The 21,117-nt window shown below is 36.8% G+C and overlaps 3 protein-coding genes across 4 annotated transcripts; all 3 read right to left on the bottom strand.

Moving 5' to 3' along the window:
• Positions 1-6: 6 nt before the first annotated feature.
• Positions 7-1,742, bottom strand: SLAH1 (SLAC1 homolog 1). Its single transcript, XM_011097852.3, has 2 exons — positions 689-1,742; positions 7-456 (listed from the first exon to the last, which is right to left on the bottom strand). The coding sequence occupies exons 1-2, from the start codon at positions 1,559-1,561 to the stop codon at positions 208-210; spliced, it is 1,122 nt and encodes a 373-aa protein (XP_011096154.1). The 5' UTR covers positions 1,562-1,742; the 3' UTR covers positions 7-207.
• Positions 1,743-3,755: 2,013 nt separating this feature from the next.
• On the bottom strand, positions 3,756-8,610 carry LOC105175325 (aspartic proteinase). Of its 2 annotated transcripts, none has more exons than XM_011097737.3 (14): positions 8,454-8,610; positions 7,443-7,814; positions 7,260-7,320; positions 6,812-6,906; positions 6,618-6,730; positions 6,285-6,453; positions 6,154-6,193; positions 5,928-5,992; positions 5,249-5,362; positions 5,080-5,144; positions 4,823-4,976; positions 4,614-4,733; positions 4,123-4,211; positions 3,756-4,024 (listed from the first exon to the last, which is right to left on the bottom strand). In XM_011097737.3, exons 2-14 carry the CDS (start codon positions 7,806-7,808, stop codon positions 3,940-3,942), a joined length of 1,536 nt encoding a protein of 511 aa, XP_011096039.3. In that variant the 5' UTR covers positions 7,809-7,814; positions 8,454-8,610; the 3' UTR covers positions 3,756-3,939. The 2 variants fall into 2 exon arrangements, with proteins under 2 accessions (XP_011096039.3, XP_088732313.1); XM_088876187.1 differs by lacking the exon at positions 8,454-8,610 and adding an exon at positions 8,345-8,368.
• Positions 8,611-11,201: 2,591 nt separating this feature from the next.
• WRKY6 (WRKY family transcription factor) lies at positions 11,202-13,993 on the bottom strand. The gene is made up of 6 exons (XM_011097735.3): positions 13,439-13,993; positions 13,247-13,345; positions 12,950-13,114; positions 12,491-12,829; positions 12,261-12,374; positions 11,202-12,164 (listed from the first exon to the last, which is right to left on the bottom strand). Exons 1-6 carry the CDS (start codon positions 13,745-13,747, stop codon positions 11,469-11,471), a joined length of 1,722 nt encoding a protein of 573 aa, XP_011096037.1. The 5' UTR covers positions 13,748-13,993; the 3' UTR covers positions 11,202-11,468.
• Positions 13,994-21,117: the final 7,124 nt, after the last annotated feature.

Raw genomic sequence — 21,117 nt, 5'->3', positions numbered from 1 at the left:
TTGTGATTGATTACGAATAAAGTCGGCCATAAAGCATGCATTTGATTAAAACTTGAATGAGATAACCATAACATCACCCATGGTAAACCAATCTACATATGGTAAAGTGGAATACATCTTACAATTAAGAGAAAGTTCATGTTAGAATAGGCAACTTAAGTAAACACTTATTGAGATTAATTAATTGCTTGTATTTTAAGTTCCAGCTTAATTTAAACAGGCATCATTTTCCCGCAGAAGCGTGTGGGTGTTGGCGGCAGTGACTATCAGAACTCCAAGAAAAACCAACACTGATAGTGTGGAGAGTATGAGCATTAGTCCGGATGCCACAACTCCCTTCACCTCTCGTGTGTATTCTGCGGAGGCCAGCGCCAGAAAGGTTAGAGGGAAGGAGTAAGTCCACCATGCTGTATTAAACCTCTTCATCGATTTCCGGAAAAGTGATGGCCGACAGATCTGTAAAACCATAAAACAGCATAATTATCTTACAACGAGATATTCATATGTGCATGGATTCTTGAATGGTGATAATGCACCCGGTGCACTCAACACTTTGTGGTTCAGACATGGACATGTACCTCATGACAGGGTATGTGTCCACATCTCAAACACCTTACAGTAGGTGTAGCATCGACAGGACATTCGTGAACGTATATTACAAATCATCAGAAGTTGAAAGCTAACTTACCAAGGACGTGAAGAGGAAGAGTGACAGAAAAAACAGCATTTTGCATGGCACTTCAAAACTCCCAGAAATGGAGCTCCAGGCTAAACTAGCAGTGCTTGGTGCAGCCACAAACAAGAAGAAAGCAGGCCGAAGCATTGCTGGAAAATGGCGCGCACCAGATAAACGTTGATAAAGCGTGATAAACACTACCAAGTAGTGCGCCAAACCAAGTGAAAATATGCATACACCGCTCTCCTTCCACCCCATCCGGGCCGCAGCCCAGGCGCCTACCAAGTTCCCCATCACAGATAACTGGCTAGTCGGATTTGCCACCATCGACAAAAACCTCTTCTCTGTGGTGAACCACTGTCCATAAATTTTTATGTCAAGTATCACAACCGGAACGATAAAAATCCACCACAGCATCTGACACGGAAAATTCTTTGTCTCTTTCGCAAATGGGATCGCTTGAAGCAAAAGAAGCCATGAAATCCAGGGAAGAAAGAGACAGTTTACACCGACATGGTGCAAGAACTCGGCTTTCACCAGCCGGAAGTAGAATATGCACCTCAAAATGTAAAGAAAGGAGAGTAGAATGAGAGTGCATAGGGCGAGCCAATAGAGCAGGAAGAAAGCTGTTGAAGGGAAAGAATGAGTGTGAAATATACTGTGGATAGAATTTGTCTCATTGACATGTTCATTCAGAGTCTTCCACAGCAAAACTTGGGCCCCAAAAGAGAGACATATTCTGAAATAGCCCGCATGGAGCCTGCTTAAAATTGAATCAGAAGGAGAAGCTGCTTCTTTGGGTTCTTGAGGATTAGCAGTTGCGGTGATGATGATGGGAGGGTCAATGACAACTGAAATTGGAGACTGAGGCACTTGTTCTCCCATTGAAGAGATAAGGAGAAGGGCAGTCTGTTGTATAAACGTATTTGCTTAAGCATGTGAGACAGTTTGCATTTCATTGGTTAGGCACAATCAACATGCATGATGAGGCCCTTATAAAGGAACTTGGAGTCTTGGAGAGGAGAAATGATGTGAATGAAAAATTGTAATTCAGATCGGGTTTGAATTGATCTGAATTAATTATAAGGAAACTGCAATATACTTATTGTGTAATTAGTGTATAATTCAAAATCAATAACTTATCATATACTAATTCTTTCACATTTATTATTCGATTGATTTAGTTCCATTACATTTAACTTGATAAGAAGTCAGTCTTGCATGAACAATGAGGATGCAGACATCATGGGATTTGGTACGAAAACGGACTTTAACGCCCCTAAGATTGTGTTGGTGGTGAATGATGAGTAATTAATTAGGTGTGGTGGTATTACTGGCCACTATCAGCATTAATGCGCACGAAATAAGCTGACGCTCCGGACATCCCAGTCAGCTGTCTGTTCTTTTAATCTCTTTTCTGTACTTCTTAATTAGTTACCTAATTAATTGATTATGGTGAACAACACTTTGTTGTACCCATTTCCCAAAAGAAGGCCGAAAAGAGACCAAAGGATATGTTATCCAAAGCACCAATGCTTAAAAGTGGTTAATCAGTTGATCAGTTGCTGAAATAATTAGATTCATTATCATTAATCTTGTTAATTTATATTCCATCGTAAATAGTAAAACTACCTTTGAAAGAATACATTAATTGAGAATTTAACCTTAATAAGAAATGTGTATTAACATTAGTACCATGTGTAAAATGTCGATACATATGTAAATGATAATACAAACACATAACACAATTATATTTATCATCATTATAGATTAGTTATTAATAGTAACATTTTTGTAACTCTCTTTTTCCTGAAGTATATTGAAAACAGTGACAATGTTGGCATAATCTTGAAATTGTTAAATTCGAAATTAGGAATTCAACCAGAAGTAGAGATAATATAGCCTCTTATGATAAGTTTGTACATGCTTTTCCTACCATTAAGATACGATGTTTTTATTATTATATAATGATGCTCTTCATGCCTAATCAAACTCATCTCACCCCAAACTGTGATCCTACCCTTACCCCTACCCCTACCCCTACCACTACCAACTCATCTCTCAACTTGCCATTTGTCTCAAATCCGCTGCATCGCCACTGCTCCACCACCGCACTCAGTTCAAACTCACCTAAAGATCGTCTTAAATTGAAATTACTTTGTCATTCCAGCTAATGATCTCAATTTCTTGACTTGGAGAGACAAAAAAAGCCAATTTCATTCTTTATCTCAGTGTGTATATATATTCTGATGTATATTCTCACAAACAAAGCCAATGAACGTAGACGGAATGACGGGTGTATTAGAAGTTCTTGTAGTCGTCTTCTCGCTTTTATTTTCTGGCATTTTCTATCTTATAGAATCATATATGCGTGTCGGGTCACTCTTTATATGGTGCCCATTCATGTACCTAAATGCACATTATTTATTGTTGTTGGGGGTGTTTGTAAAATCGAATATTTGATACTTTCTTAAGTTACCAGTTTGTGAATTTTCTGTTTACTTGTTGAATTGGAGCAAGAATATGATGATGTTGAGGGTACTGAATAAGATCTGTGTGTAGAGAAAGTAATTTTGACAAGGCAGTCGGTAACCATATTGGGTAAGAGTGGTACGTGGAGGTTGAAGTGGTAACCAAATTGGGTAAGAATCAGCAACCAGGGTTGGTTGATCTTTAAGACAGTTTTCTTTCTTGAATTTTGAAGCCCTACTTTGATTTCCTTCTCTATTGTTTCTGGGCTTTGACTTGATTGACGAAAAATGGCTGTAAGCTTTACCTCCATCGCTCTCCCTCTCCCCCTCTCCCTCTTTTTAAGACCCACCCAAACACCACCTTCTCCGGAGGAAAACGCTTTTACTTCAAACGATAGAAAATGCTTTCCTTTTTACCCATATTCCTCCCGTCGTATGTCACATATTTAGCCATTTGCCCGCTAAATTAACCATTGACGATATTTAGCCATTTGCCCGCTAAATTAACCAACTTATCAATCAAAACCAAATAGGCAGCCATTCAACTTGCAAACAAGTGCATCAGGCAATATTTTCACACAAGCTCCATCACATTCCGGAGTCTGTAATACGCGCAAGCAGCTTCTCATTTATAAGGTTAAAACACATTGCGGAAGAGGGGCATATATATACATGTACTGTTCCTCCCAACAGTCACCACCCTTAGAAGTAACAACAATTCATCCAAGCTGTTTTTGCTCGCACGGATTAAAGCAAACAACACTATTGACATCAACTGGGTGAGGGGCCTGTCTAAGCAGCTTCAGCAAACCCTACTCTGAGTTTCCCGAAATCAAACACGGTGTGGTACCGACCCATAAACATATCTCCCAAGATCCTGCAAATTTCAATTTACACCATTAGAACATCACGAGCAAAGACAGCAATCAATCAAACGAATGTTGAGCACATGTTTGGAAGTTGGGAGAGGATTACCAAAGAGGGCCACGAGGCGGAGGAATATCCAGACCAGTGAAACCACTAATGCATTGTGCAGCAGCGCCCTCACCAACCTTAAGGATGTACTGCTCACCACCAAAAATTCACCGTTATTAGATGAAGTGAAAATAAGCAAAAAGGAGACGGTCACATTCACATTTCTTCTTCCGGTGAAAGAGCATGCAACTAGCACTCATCAAATGCACTCTAGATCCAACTCATTTTTAGCTAATAGCAAATAATTGAAAGGCGTCACATGCACATAACTCCCACTCATTACGACATTCAACCTCCTCGCATATGCTCTTTAGAGACAACAAAAACAACAAGGGCAGAAAAAACAACAAAGTACATGATGCTAAAACATTGGAGTGGTCTGGAGCAAAATTACAGGTTAAGTACTGAAAAAGAATAAAAAAAACATGGGAACAGGCTCACAAACAAAGTCAGTTATTCAATGTATTCTGTCATTCAACCAATTCATCTACCTGTTCTGGAGACAGATCAAAAGGTTTTCCCCCAATTGTGAAAGAAATAGTTGGCATAGAAGAAATGCTTGCACAATCAACAGCTGATTCTCCCATGGGACTAGGGAGCCGCTCACAAAGCTGCAATTTTTTATTGCGACATGTCCAACATCAGATGAGACGGCAAATCTAGAAACTACAGGTCACCGTAAGCAATACAGACAGCATACCTCATTCACATAGTTCAAGATGCGTTCTTGAGTCTGATTCTGTCTGAGTTGGTTTTGCATCCACACAACAGCCATTTCACAAGCAGAGCACATACCGTCACCCAAGCCAGATGATCTGCCATCTTTTTCATCCACCACACTCTGAATGCCAGCACTATACTCGACATCAAGCATCAAAATCAGCACCATGTCACAGAAATGACGCTAATACTATTGACTGAACTTCACAAAGAAGAGGCTTAAGTGTGGAAATAAACCTAACACCATGAGTTCCATCGAATGTGCATAACCCAACTTGGGAGCATATCTTCTTTGGCTGAGCCTGTGAAGTACAATCATAGTTCAGCTTACTAGAAAACAGACCGTGGACCTCAAAACTTTGCAGCCTATCAAAACAAAAGGTAGCATGAAAGGGTTGAACCACACCTCCGCCAAAAGAAGATCCATGATAGTTTGGCCATATTGTTCAACCACAGCCTTGCACTGTTGGCTAACAACACCAGAGGCCCCAATAGCATGGTTAATCATTGCGACCACAGTCTGCCAAAAAAAAAAAAGGATTAGGACCTAAATCAACCTGGCACCACACAGTCAAGCTCACCTTGTTTTACATCTAGAAAACAAAACAGATGCGTGTTTTTTTCATCTATTTGAAAAACACCATTATTACTACTTATCCTCAAGTACAGAGAATAAACACCAACGAAAACCAAAAAACCATGCACAAGAAAATGAATTAACAAGAGCAAACAAAAAAAACAATACAACCTTATGGAACATACCTACCCCATCTCATGCATCACATGGAAGCACGTTAAACTCTCATGTAATTTCTATAATCAAACAAATGAAGGATTCATCTTCACATCTAAATTAGCTTATATGACTGTGAAGAATAATACTCAAAATGGCGATCCGCACAAAAACAGAGACTCAGGTATTTATGCATTATCTATATAAGCTAGAAGGTGCAAATGTTTAAATTTCTAAATACAAGTACCAACACAACCAGAGTTGACAAATTCTGATCCATAAAAAACAATGGAAAAAGAAATAAAAATTACGCAAGGGCAACTAATTAATGGCACACGAGGCCAAGACTTACCGTTGGGCCAGCTATCAGAGAGGTCCCAGAGTCAGCAATTGCTGAACATCCACCACTACAGTACCCTAAGAACCATAATGAAATAGGATTATATGATTTCAGGAGGCCATAATATCATATTCCGCAGGGAAGAACTACTTATAAGGGCAAAAAATTCTTATTTATCTTATTTGTTTCTTTGTTCTAGAGTAAATAGTATAGCTTCAACGCAGAAAAGAGCACATACCGCTTTCTTTACCATCAATCAGTACGTCACCCATGTCAAACTATAATCAGAACCATACCGAAAGTTAGAAACAATTCAAGACCCTTCAACATGCTGAATATGTTAACTACAAAATCATCTCAATAACCAACCTGCCAGTACCCCTTCTGTGTCACAGGAACATATGTGTGTTTACCCTTGAAATGATTTGGATCAACTCCACCAAAAACTAATTCACCACCCTCTTCTTCCTCCACATTTCGGTTGAGCCAAAATGAGAATACAGGCTCCTTAACAAGACCTTGCCTGACCATGTTGTACCTGAAAGAAACACAAAAGTTGAAACATAGAATTCGCCCTGGATAATGCATCCACAGAAAGAAAAGGGGTCTAGCTCAAACTCCTCAAATGAACGGCCACACACACTGAACCCACACCCACCAAAACTAAATAAATAAATAAAAATACAAATCTACTGCTCATACCACACTGGAGTCGCATTTCCCACTGAGATCTCCTGGAAACCAAGTCCCAGTATGCCATCAAACTTGGCCACCAAAAATGTAACACTAGGTTCCCTTGTCGCTTCAATAAATTCCTGTCCAAGTGAACACTCTACGATAAGTCACCTGACATTATTTCTCATAGAAAGCATAAACTCGAAGAGGAAGTTGGCAACCTGATTCTTTACAACTAGGTCACCAACTTTGACATTATCTTCACTGAAGAACCCAGAGATGGCCCCAGTTCCATAGTGAATTGCAGCTGGTTTCCCTGTTAAACAAAATAGTGTTGGTCATTTTTGCCAGGTCCTCGAGAAAATGAGGACATCTACACGTCCATAGAACTTGTCTCCACATTTAGGGCATGTGCAGATGGAAAAAGTTATGAGATGCCATGGCATTATATGCAAGTACATCCAATATGTTGCAATCTTGCTTCTGCTGATGGCAACAAATTCCCATCTAACACACGAGAAAATCTCTATCCTCTCAATCTCAAAGTTAGAAATGCACAGAAATCAGTTCAGAAATCTCAACCTTAAAAGACATGAATGACTCTTTAGGGAAAATTGCAAAACAAATACAAAGTACTTAAAGAAGAGGGTAATAGGGAATAAACCGAACCATTCTTTTTGTGGGTACTCGACTGGCTGGACTTGTACTTGGAATGGAAGAAACAAGGGACCTGCACCAAGATGCACCAGTTTTCAAATGTCCATCCATTTTTATCGAATTAATGAACCAATTAATAATTGCTCATCTTGTCTTGTGTAAACCGAATAGAAAGTTAGGATAGTGGAGCCTTACAGAAAAATAACATTTTGCAGATGGCACCCAAAGATTGGAGCTACCAGTATCAAAAATCACAGTGAATTTCTGCGGGGGAGTGCCAATCCCAATCTCTCCAAAGTACTGGGCATCCATGTAGTTCTTCAATGCAACAATGTCGGTGTCTACAGCATCCCCAAGTTTACCTCGGAGATTGTACTTCCTAATTGAGGCTCTCAATGCTTCCTTGGACTCGAGCCGGGTAGCAACCCTATTGTTCTGATCCAACTTCAACCTTTTGAGTCCTATTCTGACCAATCCATCATTTGATGTAGAAAATGCAAGAGAAAAGGACAGGCTTGAAAGCAAGAGGGTCAGTGCAAAGGCTCCGAATCTAGTTCCCATTTTTTCCTACAACATCAATTTAACATGTTAGTTTATGATCACCCACAACCAAAAAAACCACAAAGCACGACGGAAAACACAAGCTAGCAGCAAAAGACATCTATGTCCATGACGAATTAAACAATGTACATATCGATACAAATTTGACCAACTCGCGGAAAGTCCATGCAATCTCAAAAATCAGCAAAAAAATCTTTTCACGATCTCATGTGACAAAAATTCAATTTTTTCCCCTATCACCAACATGCAAAAACATCTTCATCGAGAAGAGCATAAAAATAAGGAAGACAACACAGGAAAATGAGATAAATAGAGCGACAAAGAAAAACAGTAAACCTCAGCAAACATCAACAAGAACACAAAACTCTTCAACACAATAACTAAATCCTGTGTAAACAATACATCCAGAAACAAAAGAAACCAAATCGCAAGAAGAAGGAAAAAAAACAAGAAACAAGGTAAATATAGAATTAAAATCTGAACCCATATCCTGCAAACTCCTCCCTTTATTTTAGTAATAATAATTTGTTTTTTACCGATAAAAATAAAATCCAAAACATGCTCGGAAACTTGGAACAAGAAACGATCAGCCATTATCGCAAAACAAAAATTAAATATATACAGGTGATCACAATATTCACTCACCGAACGCTGGACAGAAAAAGGAGGACAAATTCGATGTTGAAGAGAAGGCGGTGACAGAAAATACAGGAAGAATGAGTGTGTGAATAAATAGGAGAGAAGACCAACTTTCTGAGATCAGCTGCAGTTCTTCCGAAAATCTCAGCCGTTGAATTAAATAAAAGGCTTGATATTATAGCCGTTGGTTTCATTAGTAAATATCGCTTTCACGAGATGCTCGTGTTCCTCGGTATGGCGACTTATGGGATTATGGTGGGCAGCTAGATCTGAGACATTGGCGTTTGATCCAACGGTGCATGGAGGTCTTGGAGGTTGACAACATAGAAGAGTAAGGTAGGTCGGTGATAAGGATGGAATAACGTGACAGAGAACGACGTCGGAATGAGGGGAGCATAATGTAGACGTGTACTTGGATGCTGCTTGCCTGTCACCAAAGTAACGTCTCTGGGGTTTATTTTTTTGCCTTTTTCCTTTTTGTTTTTCTTCTAAAAAAATAATATAAAAAAGAATTGGAGGGGTTTGCTTAAGAATTAAGCATCAAAATATAATGAATTTCTTTATATAATAAAATTTAATATAATAGTTGACTTTGTTTCTTCCCGTGTTTGGTGAGGATAAGTTTTCAATTAAGAGGGTTTTATAGTTTATTATTTGGGTATATGACAATGTTTGATATTTTCTTTTTTATTTTCATCATTTATGTAATTTTTTAATAGTGTGGAGAGCCCACATTTAATTCGTCCAAATTTAGATAATCTTGAATAAATTCATTTAAGCATAATGTTAAGCATGTCATGCTATTATTAATTAACGTGTCGTGTCTTGATTGTGACATTTCTCAACTAGTGTCAATTTAGGCAATAAAAATTATTGTTCAAGTTAGTTATGTGAAAAAGAGTGAAGAAAATTGAACAAATAGGTAAAATCTCTTTAATAATTGTGAAAAAGAATAAACTACAATAATAATTGTAATAAATATAAAAAAGTAATGTAATAGAGGAATGTGCAGTAGTGTATAATTAAAAAAAAATTAATAATTATGAAATTATTAAAAAATATTAAAATTATTAATTTGATATTTTTTTTAAAAAATAAATTTAAATATTTAAAAGCTGATACGACAATAAATTTTCTTTCGTAATAACTCAAACATCCCAAATGGGCTGATTGGTCATACTCTACACATAACCCATCATTGAAATCGTTTTGAATTAAGTTGGTGTGGGCTTGACTTATTATTGGGCAGTTCCAGCCCATTCTGAAGTAGATTTGATATGTAACAAGCATGGCAAATAGATTAGTCCAGAATCCCTCTCTTTTTTTATTTTTCAGTAGTCATCAAATACATAATCAGTCCTTTACATTTTTTATTTTATGATAGTGATTTATCTCAGATATGCACTACGCTCACATCTTTTACCATAATAATAATTCAGATAACAATGACAGAGAAGATGCAATCACAGAAAATATCTCTCAATCATCTATATATAGTATTGTTAATGTATGGTCATTTCCGTGTCTAACTAATACAAGAATTAAACCAACCAAGTCCACCAAAACAACCTAACTACAATTCACCCCCTCTTTCCCTTTTAACTCACACTCCAATCCTATGGAAACATATATTACTTGTCTTTCAGTACAGAATTTAGCTTAACTGTTATTGTAACACTCTCTATCGCTATTAAGGTTATATTTTCTCTAAACGTCATACTTATAATAATTCTTATATCTATAATTATAATACGAAAAGATCATCTATTTTTTTTTTTAATAATTATGGTAATAAATTTTGATTAGGAAGACAAACTTATAAAGCCATGAATGATGAATAACTTGGAATGGGTGAGAAAAGAAAATGAAAAGGTCACATGGAGGCATGTGGGAAATTAGGAAGTCGAAAAGGAGTGGGTATTTGGGAAAAGTAGAGAGTTGTTGTACGGTGGATAAAGTACGGTGGCGACGCACAATCTTCCACGTTTTCTTGGGATTTTCTTCCAACTCCGACTAAATTAACTAGTAGTGAGTGGATGATTGATTGATTGGTGGACAATGGACACTTGAACCATTACATCATATTTTGACGACGTTTCTGTGTGTGTGCACGCAACTCAATAGCCTATCTCCTCCAAATTGTTATGCCAATTGCCCAACACCATTTTTTCTTCTTCTTTTTTTGTTTTTATAACTGTTATTGATTATTATAATTATGTAAATGGACTAAAACATGGGGGGATTAGAGGGAAACCACTCAAACAGCCGGGCGCAGGCTTCTATGCGAAGTGTCAACAGAAGCAGGCCCTGATCGTATCACAATTTGCAGGCGTAAATTAATGTCTAAGCCATGTTATATTTATAATTAAGTATTAATTATATTATAATGAAAATCAATAAGATGTGGAGGGGATTCTCTGACATTATTGGATGAGAGAAAATCAAAGGAAGTTGCCTTGAAGTCTCCTAAAAGTCTAATAATGTACAAATGTTGAAGTCTATGATGTATCATATATCCTTCCTTTACGTGTCAAACAATAATGGCCGGAAGTGTTGACCTCTCCGATCAGGAACAAAACGTACGTACCTTTCAAACCTTTGATTATTCCACCACGGTTGCTCCTCTATACTATTACTCTCTAATTGTCATACCTCTCTTTTGTTGTTTTTCCCAGAACTCAGAATGAAAACGAACACTCAGGAATAATACAAATCTCGTTTACTGTTTTTGTCTTTTTTGTGATGTACGTAGACTGAATGGGGAAAAAATCATATTGTTTCGAAAAATAAACAGTAAGAAAAAAAAGAAAAGAAATGTATTTTTGTGTCCTAAATCCTGTCTTGCTATTACATGAAAACAAAAACAGTATGGGCATGTTAATTCCATAGTGTACAGCCTAGAAATGAGAAAAAAAGAAAGAAAAAAAAAAATAATTAACAAACAATCAAGAAGAGTATCTGAGACAGGTGGTGGATGAATGGCTGATTAATAAGAACAAATAAACTGGTAGAGAAGTTTGATTAATTCCCTAGAAAACTGCCGCAGGTTTTGTTGCTGTTACTTGTATTTACATTGGGGTGGTTGTTGGGAGTCGATTGGTTGGTGTTATTGGCGTTGGAGCCACCGATGATGGAGGAGATGGCAGCGGCAAGGGCGGCTGTAAAGTTGGGATCGGCAGTGATCGCCGCCGTGGCAGCGCTGAGAGTGTCTGAGAACAACGGATGAGCCTGTGGCTGGTGAAGTTGCGGGTGTTTGGATGACTGTCCCTGCAACTGTGCGGCATCATTAGATTCCTGAGACATCTGGAGTCCCGAAAACTTGGACTGATTGTAGAGGGCTTGGCCAAAACCTTGAGGAACCGATGGAGTAGGGACGGGGGCAAAGTTCTGCGGGGGCACAGGGAAAGGGACTTGGAATTGAGCCGGGGGTCGTTGGAATTGTAATGGGTTTGGAGTTTGTGTGAGGTCAAGAGTGACGGTGGGGAAAGGAGCAGAAGCTGAGATTGTGGCCATGTTGGATGAACATGGAAGAATGGTCCTTGCCAGAAAATTCGTGTTCATCACGCCGTCGGCGCTTGGCATGGAGCCCGAAAGGAGCATGTTCGCGGCGGCTGAGGTGGTGGACGCCATGGCCATGGCGGCCGGGGGCAGCGGGTGGTTGTGGGTTCCTTCGTAGGTGGTGATCAAGATTGTTCGGTCCTCGGCACACCTTTGAACCTGTAATTGCCATAACATGAAAGAATTAGCACAAGTTTATAGATTAAGAATCAATCTAAAGGAAAAAGCTAATCAATCACGAAAGTCTATACATACTTGTTTACGGACCGGACAACCAACGGCCATGGTACACCGATAATAAGCTCGAGGGCATGGATTCCCCTTCGCCATCTTTTGACCGTATTTTCTCCATTGGCATCCATCGGAAATCTGCACAGGAACAAAGAAATATAAACGGATTTAGAACAAAAAAATAAACTTTATCTTAGAGAGCATTGAAAACTTCAATAAATTCACAGCAAGAATTGCTACTACTTTTTATTTACCATGGGAGCTTCTGATCGTGCTCGAACGGAGACACGGGCTTTACGCATGGTTGCCTCGGTGGATTGATCGACAGCTTTGGTGGAATTCAATTTGAGGGTCTTGTTGGGAGCCCATCCTTCAGATTCCGGGCTCTCCTCCCGGCCAATCCTCTTATTCCTCGATGGTTCCATGTTGTTGTGAGGTGATCCAGAAAGCGTTCTTTCTTCTGACAAGGAGTTAGAGTGCTCATCGGCCATCTGGTTGGTGGCGGCAGCGGGGGCCAAGTCTAAGAACTGTCTTGGAACGATAGGTCCTCCATTAACTGCCGGTTTATTTTCTTCAGATTTTCTGTCAACAACCTGGAGAAGACAGACACCACAGTACAACTAACATTAACATCCGTCATAAAAAAAAAATGAAAAAATGAGTCTCCGAATAAGGTTAGAAATTTATTATAAATTCTTGGAAAGATTAATCACCTCCTGTTCTTGGGTGCTATCAGTTCTTGAGTTCTGTTGTTGTTGCATCAACGTCACGAGATGCATCTGCAGCGCGGAGTAATTGTTGCTTACCTGAGTAAGCATCCCTTTTAACTTCTGATTCTCAGCGTTCATTCTCTCCAGTTCAACTTGAAGTTGTGCTAGCTAATCATCATATAGAGAATCTTAAATCAAAACCAAAGTCGCAAATTGATCCAACTGAAGAATCTATTAAGCTTAACATAAGAAACTCTTATTTCAATATATATATATGTATGTATCCACTTCTTCAATTACCTCATTTCTGGCTCTCTTATCTTCCGCATCTGGAGACATAACATCATCCACCGTCGACTGATCACTTCCGGTATTAGCAGTCACAAGCTGCAAACCAGTCTACACAAAAATGCGATACATAACCAGTCAGTACAAACCAATCACACCTCAAACTGATCGTCTTTATATTTCAGGTATCTATATGCAACTCACGTTTATAACGTCCGCATCTCTGAAAGTAGAAGCTTCAGCATGTGAACTTTCCTTCTTGACAACACCATTAACAGGCTTTTTCTTCTCCGCAAAGAAGTCTACTTCACCCAAAACAATCCGCTGTTCACCGCCGGGGGGCGATGAGACAGCGGCGGTCTCTTCACCAGCACTCGAATTCACCGGAAACATTATCAACCCGTCTCTCCGATGGTCCAACCTGGGACTTAAATTAAATCCAAAAACTGGCTTGTTGCCGAAAAACCCAACTTGATCAGAATTCTCAAGGGTGAGACCACATCCTCTGTCCATAAATATAAAATCAAGAAATGAAGAAGCTAGCAGAAGATGAAGAAGTCGAATCCGGCAGCGTCGTCGTCTGGTTAATGCTGGAAATGAAAACGATATTGTGGATTCTCAGCGTAGGAAGAAAGACAGGGGACGAGAGGAAACGTCAAGAATGTGAGAAGTCTCTCACAAGTGCAATGTACAAGTCTTTATAAAAGTGCTGAGGGAGGCAGAAACTTTATACGTTGGACCAGGAAAGATTTTGATGTGTCGGTCTTACGGCTGTGTGTGAGTGTGAGATGAGAAGTATGAAGGGTGAAGGGGGTTTTGATAAAGTTACGTAAGGTAGTGCGTCAGGGGGGTGGGGGATGCCAAGTGGCGCAGGGGCCCACATCTTAGACTTGGAGAAAATTGGTGAGAGAGAGAGCCCAGAGCAGAGGTTTCGTCCGAATTTCGTCAAGACTGAGTTTGACTCGTTCGTATAATACATGCCAATAAAGAAAAAGAAAGGGCGGGTGGAGACTATGGAGCTACTGGAGAGGAGAGCAGATACAAATCCCACCGGCCCGAACTGTGCGGCGCGTTCCACGTGATCAAAAATGAAAAGGTAAGAGAGAAGCATGGATAAAGTCAACGAATTTGACGGCCCTGATCTATTGGGGTGCGACTGACGACTGGGCAAGGTGCGTATGTATGAATGCGGATCTATTTACTAATCAGACATGGATGTAGTTGGGTTTCTAATATGTACACCCCTTTTTTCTCGTGAATTTATATCAATATGAAAAAATATATATTTTATTCATAAATAACTATTTATGACACCGCAACAATAATCTGTTTATAACCATACATGCACGAATTGGAACTATTCAATATTTACCATTTGCCCCCTTAATATCTAATTCATTTATGCCTTAATACCTGTTATACATATATATAATTTATTATAAATTACTGTTTAAATTAATTATTTATTATGTCTGATAATAAAAATAAGGAGCATTATTTCTTATACATTAGGAAAAAAAAAAGAAAAAGAAATGTGAATTTGCATGCAAGTGTGGGTGGTCCCAAATCCAAACGTAGGTGTGTAAAGTGGAAAAGTGTAGGGTGGGGAAATTGAGGGCGTGCGGGTGTAGGGAAAGAGGTTTGGGGATGGGAGGCTACTATTTAGGGTTTGAGTGTTGACTGTGGCGGTTGGTTAAATTGACGGATTGAGGCAAGTGGTGTGGGTTGAGGTACCCTTGAGACCGCGTCATTTGCTTAGACTTCAAGCCTTGGACTTTCCGGACCATATCTATTTTATATACATCCTCACCCAAATTATTCACCACCAAAAATGGGTGAACACCAATATTACACCCTTCTTACACAAATGTTTGATTTCATAATCATTTTCACTGTAACTTATCTATATATATGTGAAGTGGATCACTAGATAAATCTACAATAATAATATCAAGTAAATTAATAATTTCGACTTTATGTAATTACAATTTGTATTTAAAATAAATAAAATTTAAATAAAGATCGTATTTGATTTTGGTCCGTTCTCAATCGTCAATCTATTGTTCTCCTTTCGAAAGCCTGGAAGAACAACCACAAGTCAAGAATATAATGGATAGATCCAAATTATAATTCTTAAATGTTTAAGCTAGAAAAAAAGATCAAAATAAAATTGAAATTAATGCAATAAAGAGCTCGAATGACATAATATACTCAGCCACTTAGAGTCGGCTATATAAGTTTGGTCCACTTGAACCAATCACATCAAAATTACGTGAGTGAGTGTAGATAGTTGATCCAAGATGCATTGCATAATCAACATACAATGTGATGTTATTTGGTCAGTTCAGATCAGATCGGCTTGATTTAGCCCTACAAGAAAAAAGGTAATAAAGAAAAACACAAATATTTAAAATTTAAGGTAGTTCCACGTTCGTTGAAAATAATCCTGCCACTCGAGCTAAGATTGGGCGGAGCACTCGTCACATACGATATGATTAATTGTTACCCACAAACAAACTTATCAATATGCTATGATATAAAAATCAGCTAGTGAAAAATAAAAATTATGTATATCAATTTTATTAGAAATTAATAGTCTTTAGAAAGAGGAGCATTATTGATTGTCAATTATCCAACAAAAAATGATGATGTACATATGCATGTAATTAGCAACATATGAGGTACAAATTATCATCAGTACACCTCGTTTACTATATAAATATCTTGTCAAAGTTGGATTACATGAAAATGATTGTCACAGTCATGACATATAAAGATTGTAATACAAAAATTAATAAACTGACGTTAAAAGTAGTAGGTGAGTGGTCAGTTACTTGAGCAGTTGGGGTGTGGGAGGGGACTTCCCATCTTTTATATATTTCATACAAAAATCCTTAATTACAACAATAACAAGTCCCATCCTTGTCGCCATTCTCTCATAAAACATATAATAGTGGGAGGAATTGGGATACATCTAATTAATTTTTCATTTTCCAACTTCTAACTAATCAAACTAATTTAATGCATCCATGTCCCATTTTTCTCCACTTATTTTCCCATACACCCCGGAAACACATCATCTCATACCACCAAATTATCAACCAATCAAACTCTCCAAAATTGACTCATAATCATAACATAATAATAATAATTTTGAACGTTTCATCGAATATTACATACAAAAAATATATATATATAAATTATTTTTTTAAATAAGAGGTTGTGGGTTTGATCCACATGCATGAATGTAAATATATAGTCTATTTTTTATAATAGTGTCTCGTTTTTTTTTTTAAATATTGGCTGATTCAAAAAACTCTATTGGTCTTTGTTTTCAGAGAAAATCAAGGGCGGCTGCTACTTTATGTCCAAAGTTATTCTCTGGCAGGGAGCGGGAGTGGGAGCTTCTTTCGGGGAAGATAAAGATTATTTGTCGTGTCGGCTGAAGAAGGTATTCAAATATGTATGTAGTAAAGTTGTGAAGGAATTTCTACATAAGGCGAAAAGTTGGGGTACAGGTACAGGTACAGCTTGCATTTTGGCAATTGCCATAAAATTTCAACCCCATGCATTCAATATTTCCTCAACACATAGCTCAGCACTCGCGTATTTAATTCTTAGATTGCTGCTACCATGTACCAACTTTCTCATCTACACCCAATCTTTCTTCCACTCTTTTTCCTATTATTTCTTGCACGTATTAAAATCTTTTCAATTTTATTTTCGGAATACCCGACTATTCAATGATAATCGCACACGCCCTGCCTATGTGTGTGCGTATGAATCAGACGTTCAGTTGAAATTTGCCTATAATTTTTTTAAATATATATATATATATAGAAATTAATTCCGAGTAGCTTATATATGTAGGTAGTGTTGTCTCCATGTGTGGCTACGATTATTTTAATTAAATTCATGTTACATTCGTGTTTTGTAAATGAAAGTTATAAATAATTGTTTTAAGCCCTTTTTTTTTTAAAAAAAACAATTTTAATTATTTATCATATAAAAGATCCGATGTAACATTTTTAAAAAAAATAAAAAGTCCTAATCTATTTCAGGCATCATTAGACAGACTGTTCTTTTCGCATCTTGTATATCACCACTAGTGCCCAACACTGGGGGCCCAGGGACTTCTTCTTTACACTGCAAGAATGCGCCTTTGTCCTCCTTTTCACTGTATCTTCCATAAAAATGGCAATCAATCAGGACCTTCAAAAAAACATTTTTCTTATACGAAAGTCGCATTTTACGAGGAGGAAAATCGGGTTTTCCCACACTAATTAATCTCATTAATTAGGACACATGAATTGATGTGAACAATATGCATGGTTTTGTCAAAAAAATAATTATCCGGGCACAAGAAATTCAAGGGACAACGTCAACAAAGCGGCGCTAATGTCAAATCAAAGTAAAACAAAGAACAAAAATCGCGTATCAAGACAAAAAGGAGTTGACTGAGATTTTGGTTTGACCATTAGCGCAACGCCAACGTGGCTTACTTGTGACGTAGAAAATTGGGGCATGGGGTTAGGTGTGATTGGACCATTACCATTAAAGAAGGAACCCAACCTATTCAAATTTTTGAAACCAGATTTGCTAGACCACGCTTTTTCAATGGATACCATCTACTGTATTATTTATTCAAAACGTTAAAATTAATTCAAATTATAAAGACGTTTTTTCCTGAGACAGAATATTCGCCAAGAATATACATTGTTTTCAAAATAATCTTATGTTCGAATTAAGATGGTGTGTGTTCGAATTCTATAAATGTGGTATATAGTCTACTTTGAATAGTACTGTCTTGTTTCTTTGTTCGTTGATTTCAAAGTAACAATGTATTAAATTAACGATTGAATTTGGACCGGTGTTGTAATAAATGGCAAAAAATAAAAAGACTCTAAGTAAGGTAAAGAAGTAAAATTTAGATGATGTTAGAAAAAGTGATTTATAATATGTTGTATTGTAGGAGTAGGGTGGGGGGGGGGTGTCTCTTGATTTAGCGAGTAAATTACGTGGAGGGTTCGTCAATGGGAAACTTTGATGGTAATGACAGTCAAAGAACGTTTGCTATTACTTCCTTACTACTTATTACAAACTTCAAACTCATTTCTCCAAAATTCAAACCCCTTTAAGACCGATTTCTTTGATTTTAGGTTTTGGATGTGGCCTATGCAATTTGAAATTATACGTAGAAACAACATCCATCAATCGTTTTCGAGTTATCGGGTAAGTTCTTACCTAAACTTGATCAAATTTCAAAGTACATCGATTAGGGTTTTGAGCAATTTAAAGCTACGTACCCGACCATGCACCCCCCACCCTCCCCACCCAAAATGACAATATATATATATATATATATATATATATATATATAAATCCATCATATGATTAAATACATTGTAATAATCCCTGATATCTTTAAAACAAATCTTACTTAATCCTTAACTGTTGAATTTTAATTAAAGTAGATATGGAATATTTTTAGTAATGAGAGGTAAAATTGAAGGTATTTGTTTATTTTTAATCATTTGTCAAAGAATATCATATACTCCAATAATGTTATAATTATTACAACTAAATAAAAGATAGAAGTATCAATCAAACCACTACTGACTATTCAGAAAAGTAGAACAAATAATAAATGCAAGTTGAATATGTTCTTTAAATTTTGCAATGAATTCTGAGTTTGAATTTTAATATAAGTTTTTGAACAATGAGCTTCTCATAAATGTTGAAGTAAAGATGGCTGGTAGAAAAATATTATAACCAAATTTGATAATCAGTGTCAACACAAATAATCAATTGCCAAAAATAAGACAAAAACATTGGTTGAGACTCATGCAAATTTTTGTCTTTAATTAACTAGGAGTAAAATGTATTTATTACATTTGAGTTTTAGTTTTTTTTATTAATATTTGTATTTTTGTTCAGTTATAAAACCATAAAAAAGTAAAATAAAATTGCAGTTTTAGTCCTCTAAGTTAGGGGTGACAATTTTGGTCATTTTTAAATTGGTGATGTAATTTTAGTCATTTCCGACTAATTTGGTTGAAATATTTCATCATCAATTACGTCAACACCTAAATTAGAGCTTTCGGCAAGTTTGGTGAAATGTCAGTCGAAAATATTAGAAAATAACTTGGCAAAAACAAAATTATCACTTGATCTTGATACATAAATGACTACATTTTATTTAAATTAAAAAATGAAATTGTTAAAAAGAAATATGATGAATATGTATTTAATATGAATGTAACAAGGGCATGAATCCCATTTTGATGATGTGCAGTCTAGTCCGGGTGTGAAAATGAAGAAGATTATTGAGATGCGATGATGATGAGTGGCGTCATCATTTAGAAATATGTGTTATGATCGAAGTTGTGATATATATATATATATATGTATGTATGCATGGTCCATGAGCATGAGCATGTGAGGAGGAGAAGAAGGACTCCAGACTCATCAAACTCATTGACTTGCAATTACTTAATTCACCTAACCTCCTGCAACAATAATATTATTTTTAAAACAAGAAAATCATCATCAAATTAAATGCATGAAATAGACTTAATTTTCTACTACTGGATAAACTAAAATAAGCCCGCGATTTGTAATATATACAGATAATTATCTGGAAGAGTTGAGACTTAATTCAGATCATCAACGCCATGATTTCTGACTTGTGTAAATATATATTATATGAATCAGTGCCATTCTTGATTTTACATGTGCCCCCGCAAGTTAGAAAAAAAAAAAAAAAGATAAGAATAAAGATAGAGAGTGAGTAGCCATATTCAGAATGAAATTTTTATAATTGGTAGCTAGCTAGCTTAGGACAAATATAAATTTTAAAAGACTTTAAGTCTTAGGTAATAACAGCAGATTTGGAGGGGAGGGTGGGGGGGTGGGGGTAGGGTTTTAATTTTAATTCAGTTTTTCTTACAACTAGGTAGCTAGATCATCAGGCAGGGAAGACGCTATTCAGATTGAAATGTCTTATTCGAGCTGTATCTACTACTCAAAGGTTAAGGCCTTTTATCGTAGCATAAAGCTACCTAAAGAGAAATATTAAAGTTGAGCACAAGTATGAAAAAGAGAGGCCTCCTCCTTGTGCATGGTGCATGGGGGAGGGGGAGGGGGAGAGGGAGTAAAAAAAACAAGATACTTTTAAAACCACCAATATTGCTGACAGGGATTAGAAATTACTAGTATATATTTCATTACATACGACTAATAATCAAAGGTTCCGTGGGGACATATTCGATTATGACATATCGGTTTTTTCCGGACAAATTTGTCAAATCTTACTCTCGTAGAAAATAAAATGCATGAAAATCAGACATCCAAACACTGCCTCAACTGTGTATTTAGAATTGAGTTGGATGAGTTGTGTGTGAAGCCCAGATAGTAAGAATTTGAAATGGCCCAATAATTGAACTACATCACTTCTATTCCCAACAATACAAATTTTCATTAATTCTTCAATCCAAACTGGGCTAAATTCTCTTCTCCACTGTTTCCGGGTTGGACGGAGGCCTATAAGAAATTAGTGATTGTGAGCCGTAAGTCTCACCAAATGCATTTTTATCTTTGAATTTAAGTTTGAGGTGAGAGATGATCTGAAATAACTCCATATTATATAAATTTTAAATCTATTATGAAGTCTAAATCCAAAGTTTAAGGATTTGAGATCTTTTATGACTGTAATTTATCCAAGTAAGTTTGATAGATTTTTTATTATAGATTTTCAATCCAAATATAGCATAATTATTCTTCACTTAATTTAAGCTTATGCCTCATCATCTTACTAATTCTTCACTTAATTTAAACTGTAAATTGGTCATTCTTTATAATCTTTTGATTCATATTGTTCCAGG

Source organism: Sesamum indicum, linkage group LG12 (genome assembly GCF_026168435.1).
Source record: "Sesamum indicum cultivar Baizhima isolate 11 linkage group LG12, ASM2616843v1, whole genome shotgun sequence".
Taxonomy (NCBI): domain Eukaryota; kingdom Viridiplantae; phylum Streptophyta; class Magnoliopsida; order Lamiales; family Pedaliaceae; genus Sesamum; species Sesamum indicum.
The sequence above is the reverse complement of the archived record's forward strand: the minus strand, read 5'-3'. Positions and strand labels throughout refer to the sequence as shown.

What these genes read in the sequence shown, in the direction of transcription:
- SLAH1 (XM_011097852.3), bottom strand. Translation starts at nt 1,561, where the DNA reads ATGGGAGAACAAGTGCCTCAGTCTCCAATTTCAGTTGTCATTGACCCT. An exon ending in TCTTCCTCTTCACGTCCTTG is followed by an intron (nt 457 to 688) that starts GTAAGTTAGCTT and finishes ATGGTTTTACAG; the next exon opens with ATCTGTCGGCCATCACTTTT.
- LOC105175325 (XM_088876187.1), bottom strand. Translation starts at nt 8,368, where the DNA reads ATGTTTTGGATTTTATTTTTATCG. An exon ending in GAGTACCCACAAAAAGAATG is followed by an intron (nt 6,907 to 7,259) that starts GTTCGGTTTATT and finishes TTTGTTTAACAG; the next exon opens with GGAAACCAGCTGCAATTCAC. An exon ending in TCTTGAACTATGTGAATGAG is followed by an intron (nt 4,734 to 4,822) that starts GTATGCTGTCTG and finishes AAAAAATTGCAG; the next exon opens with CTTTGTGAGCGGCTCCCTAG.
- WRKY6 (XM_011097735.3), bottom strand. Translation starts at nt 13,747, where the DNA reads ATGGACAGAGGATGTGGTCTCACCCTTGAGAATTCTGATCAAGTTGGG. An exon ending in GAGATGCGGACGTTATAAAC is followed by an intron (nt 13,346 to 13,438) that starts GTGAGTTGCATA and finishes ATTTTTGTGTAG; the next exon opens with ACTGGTTTGCAGCTTGTGAC. An exon ending in ATAGCACCCAAGAACAGGAG is followed by an intron (nt 12,830 to 12,949) that starts GTGATTAATCTT and finishes TGTCTTCTCCAG; the next exon opens with GTTGTTGACAGAAAATCTGA.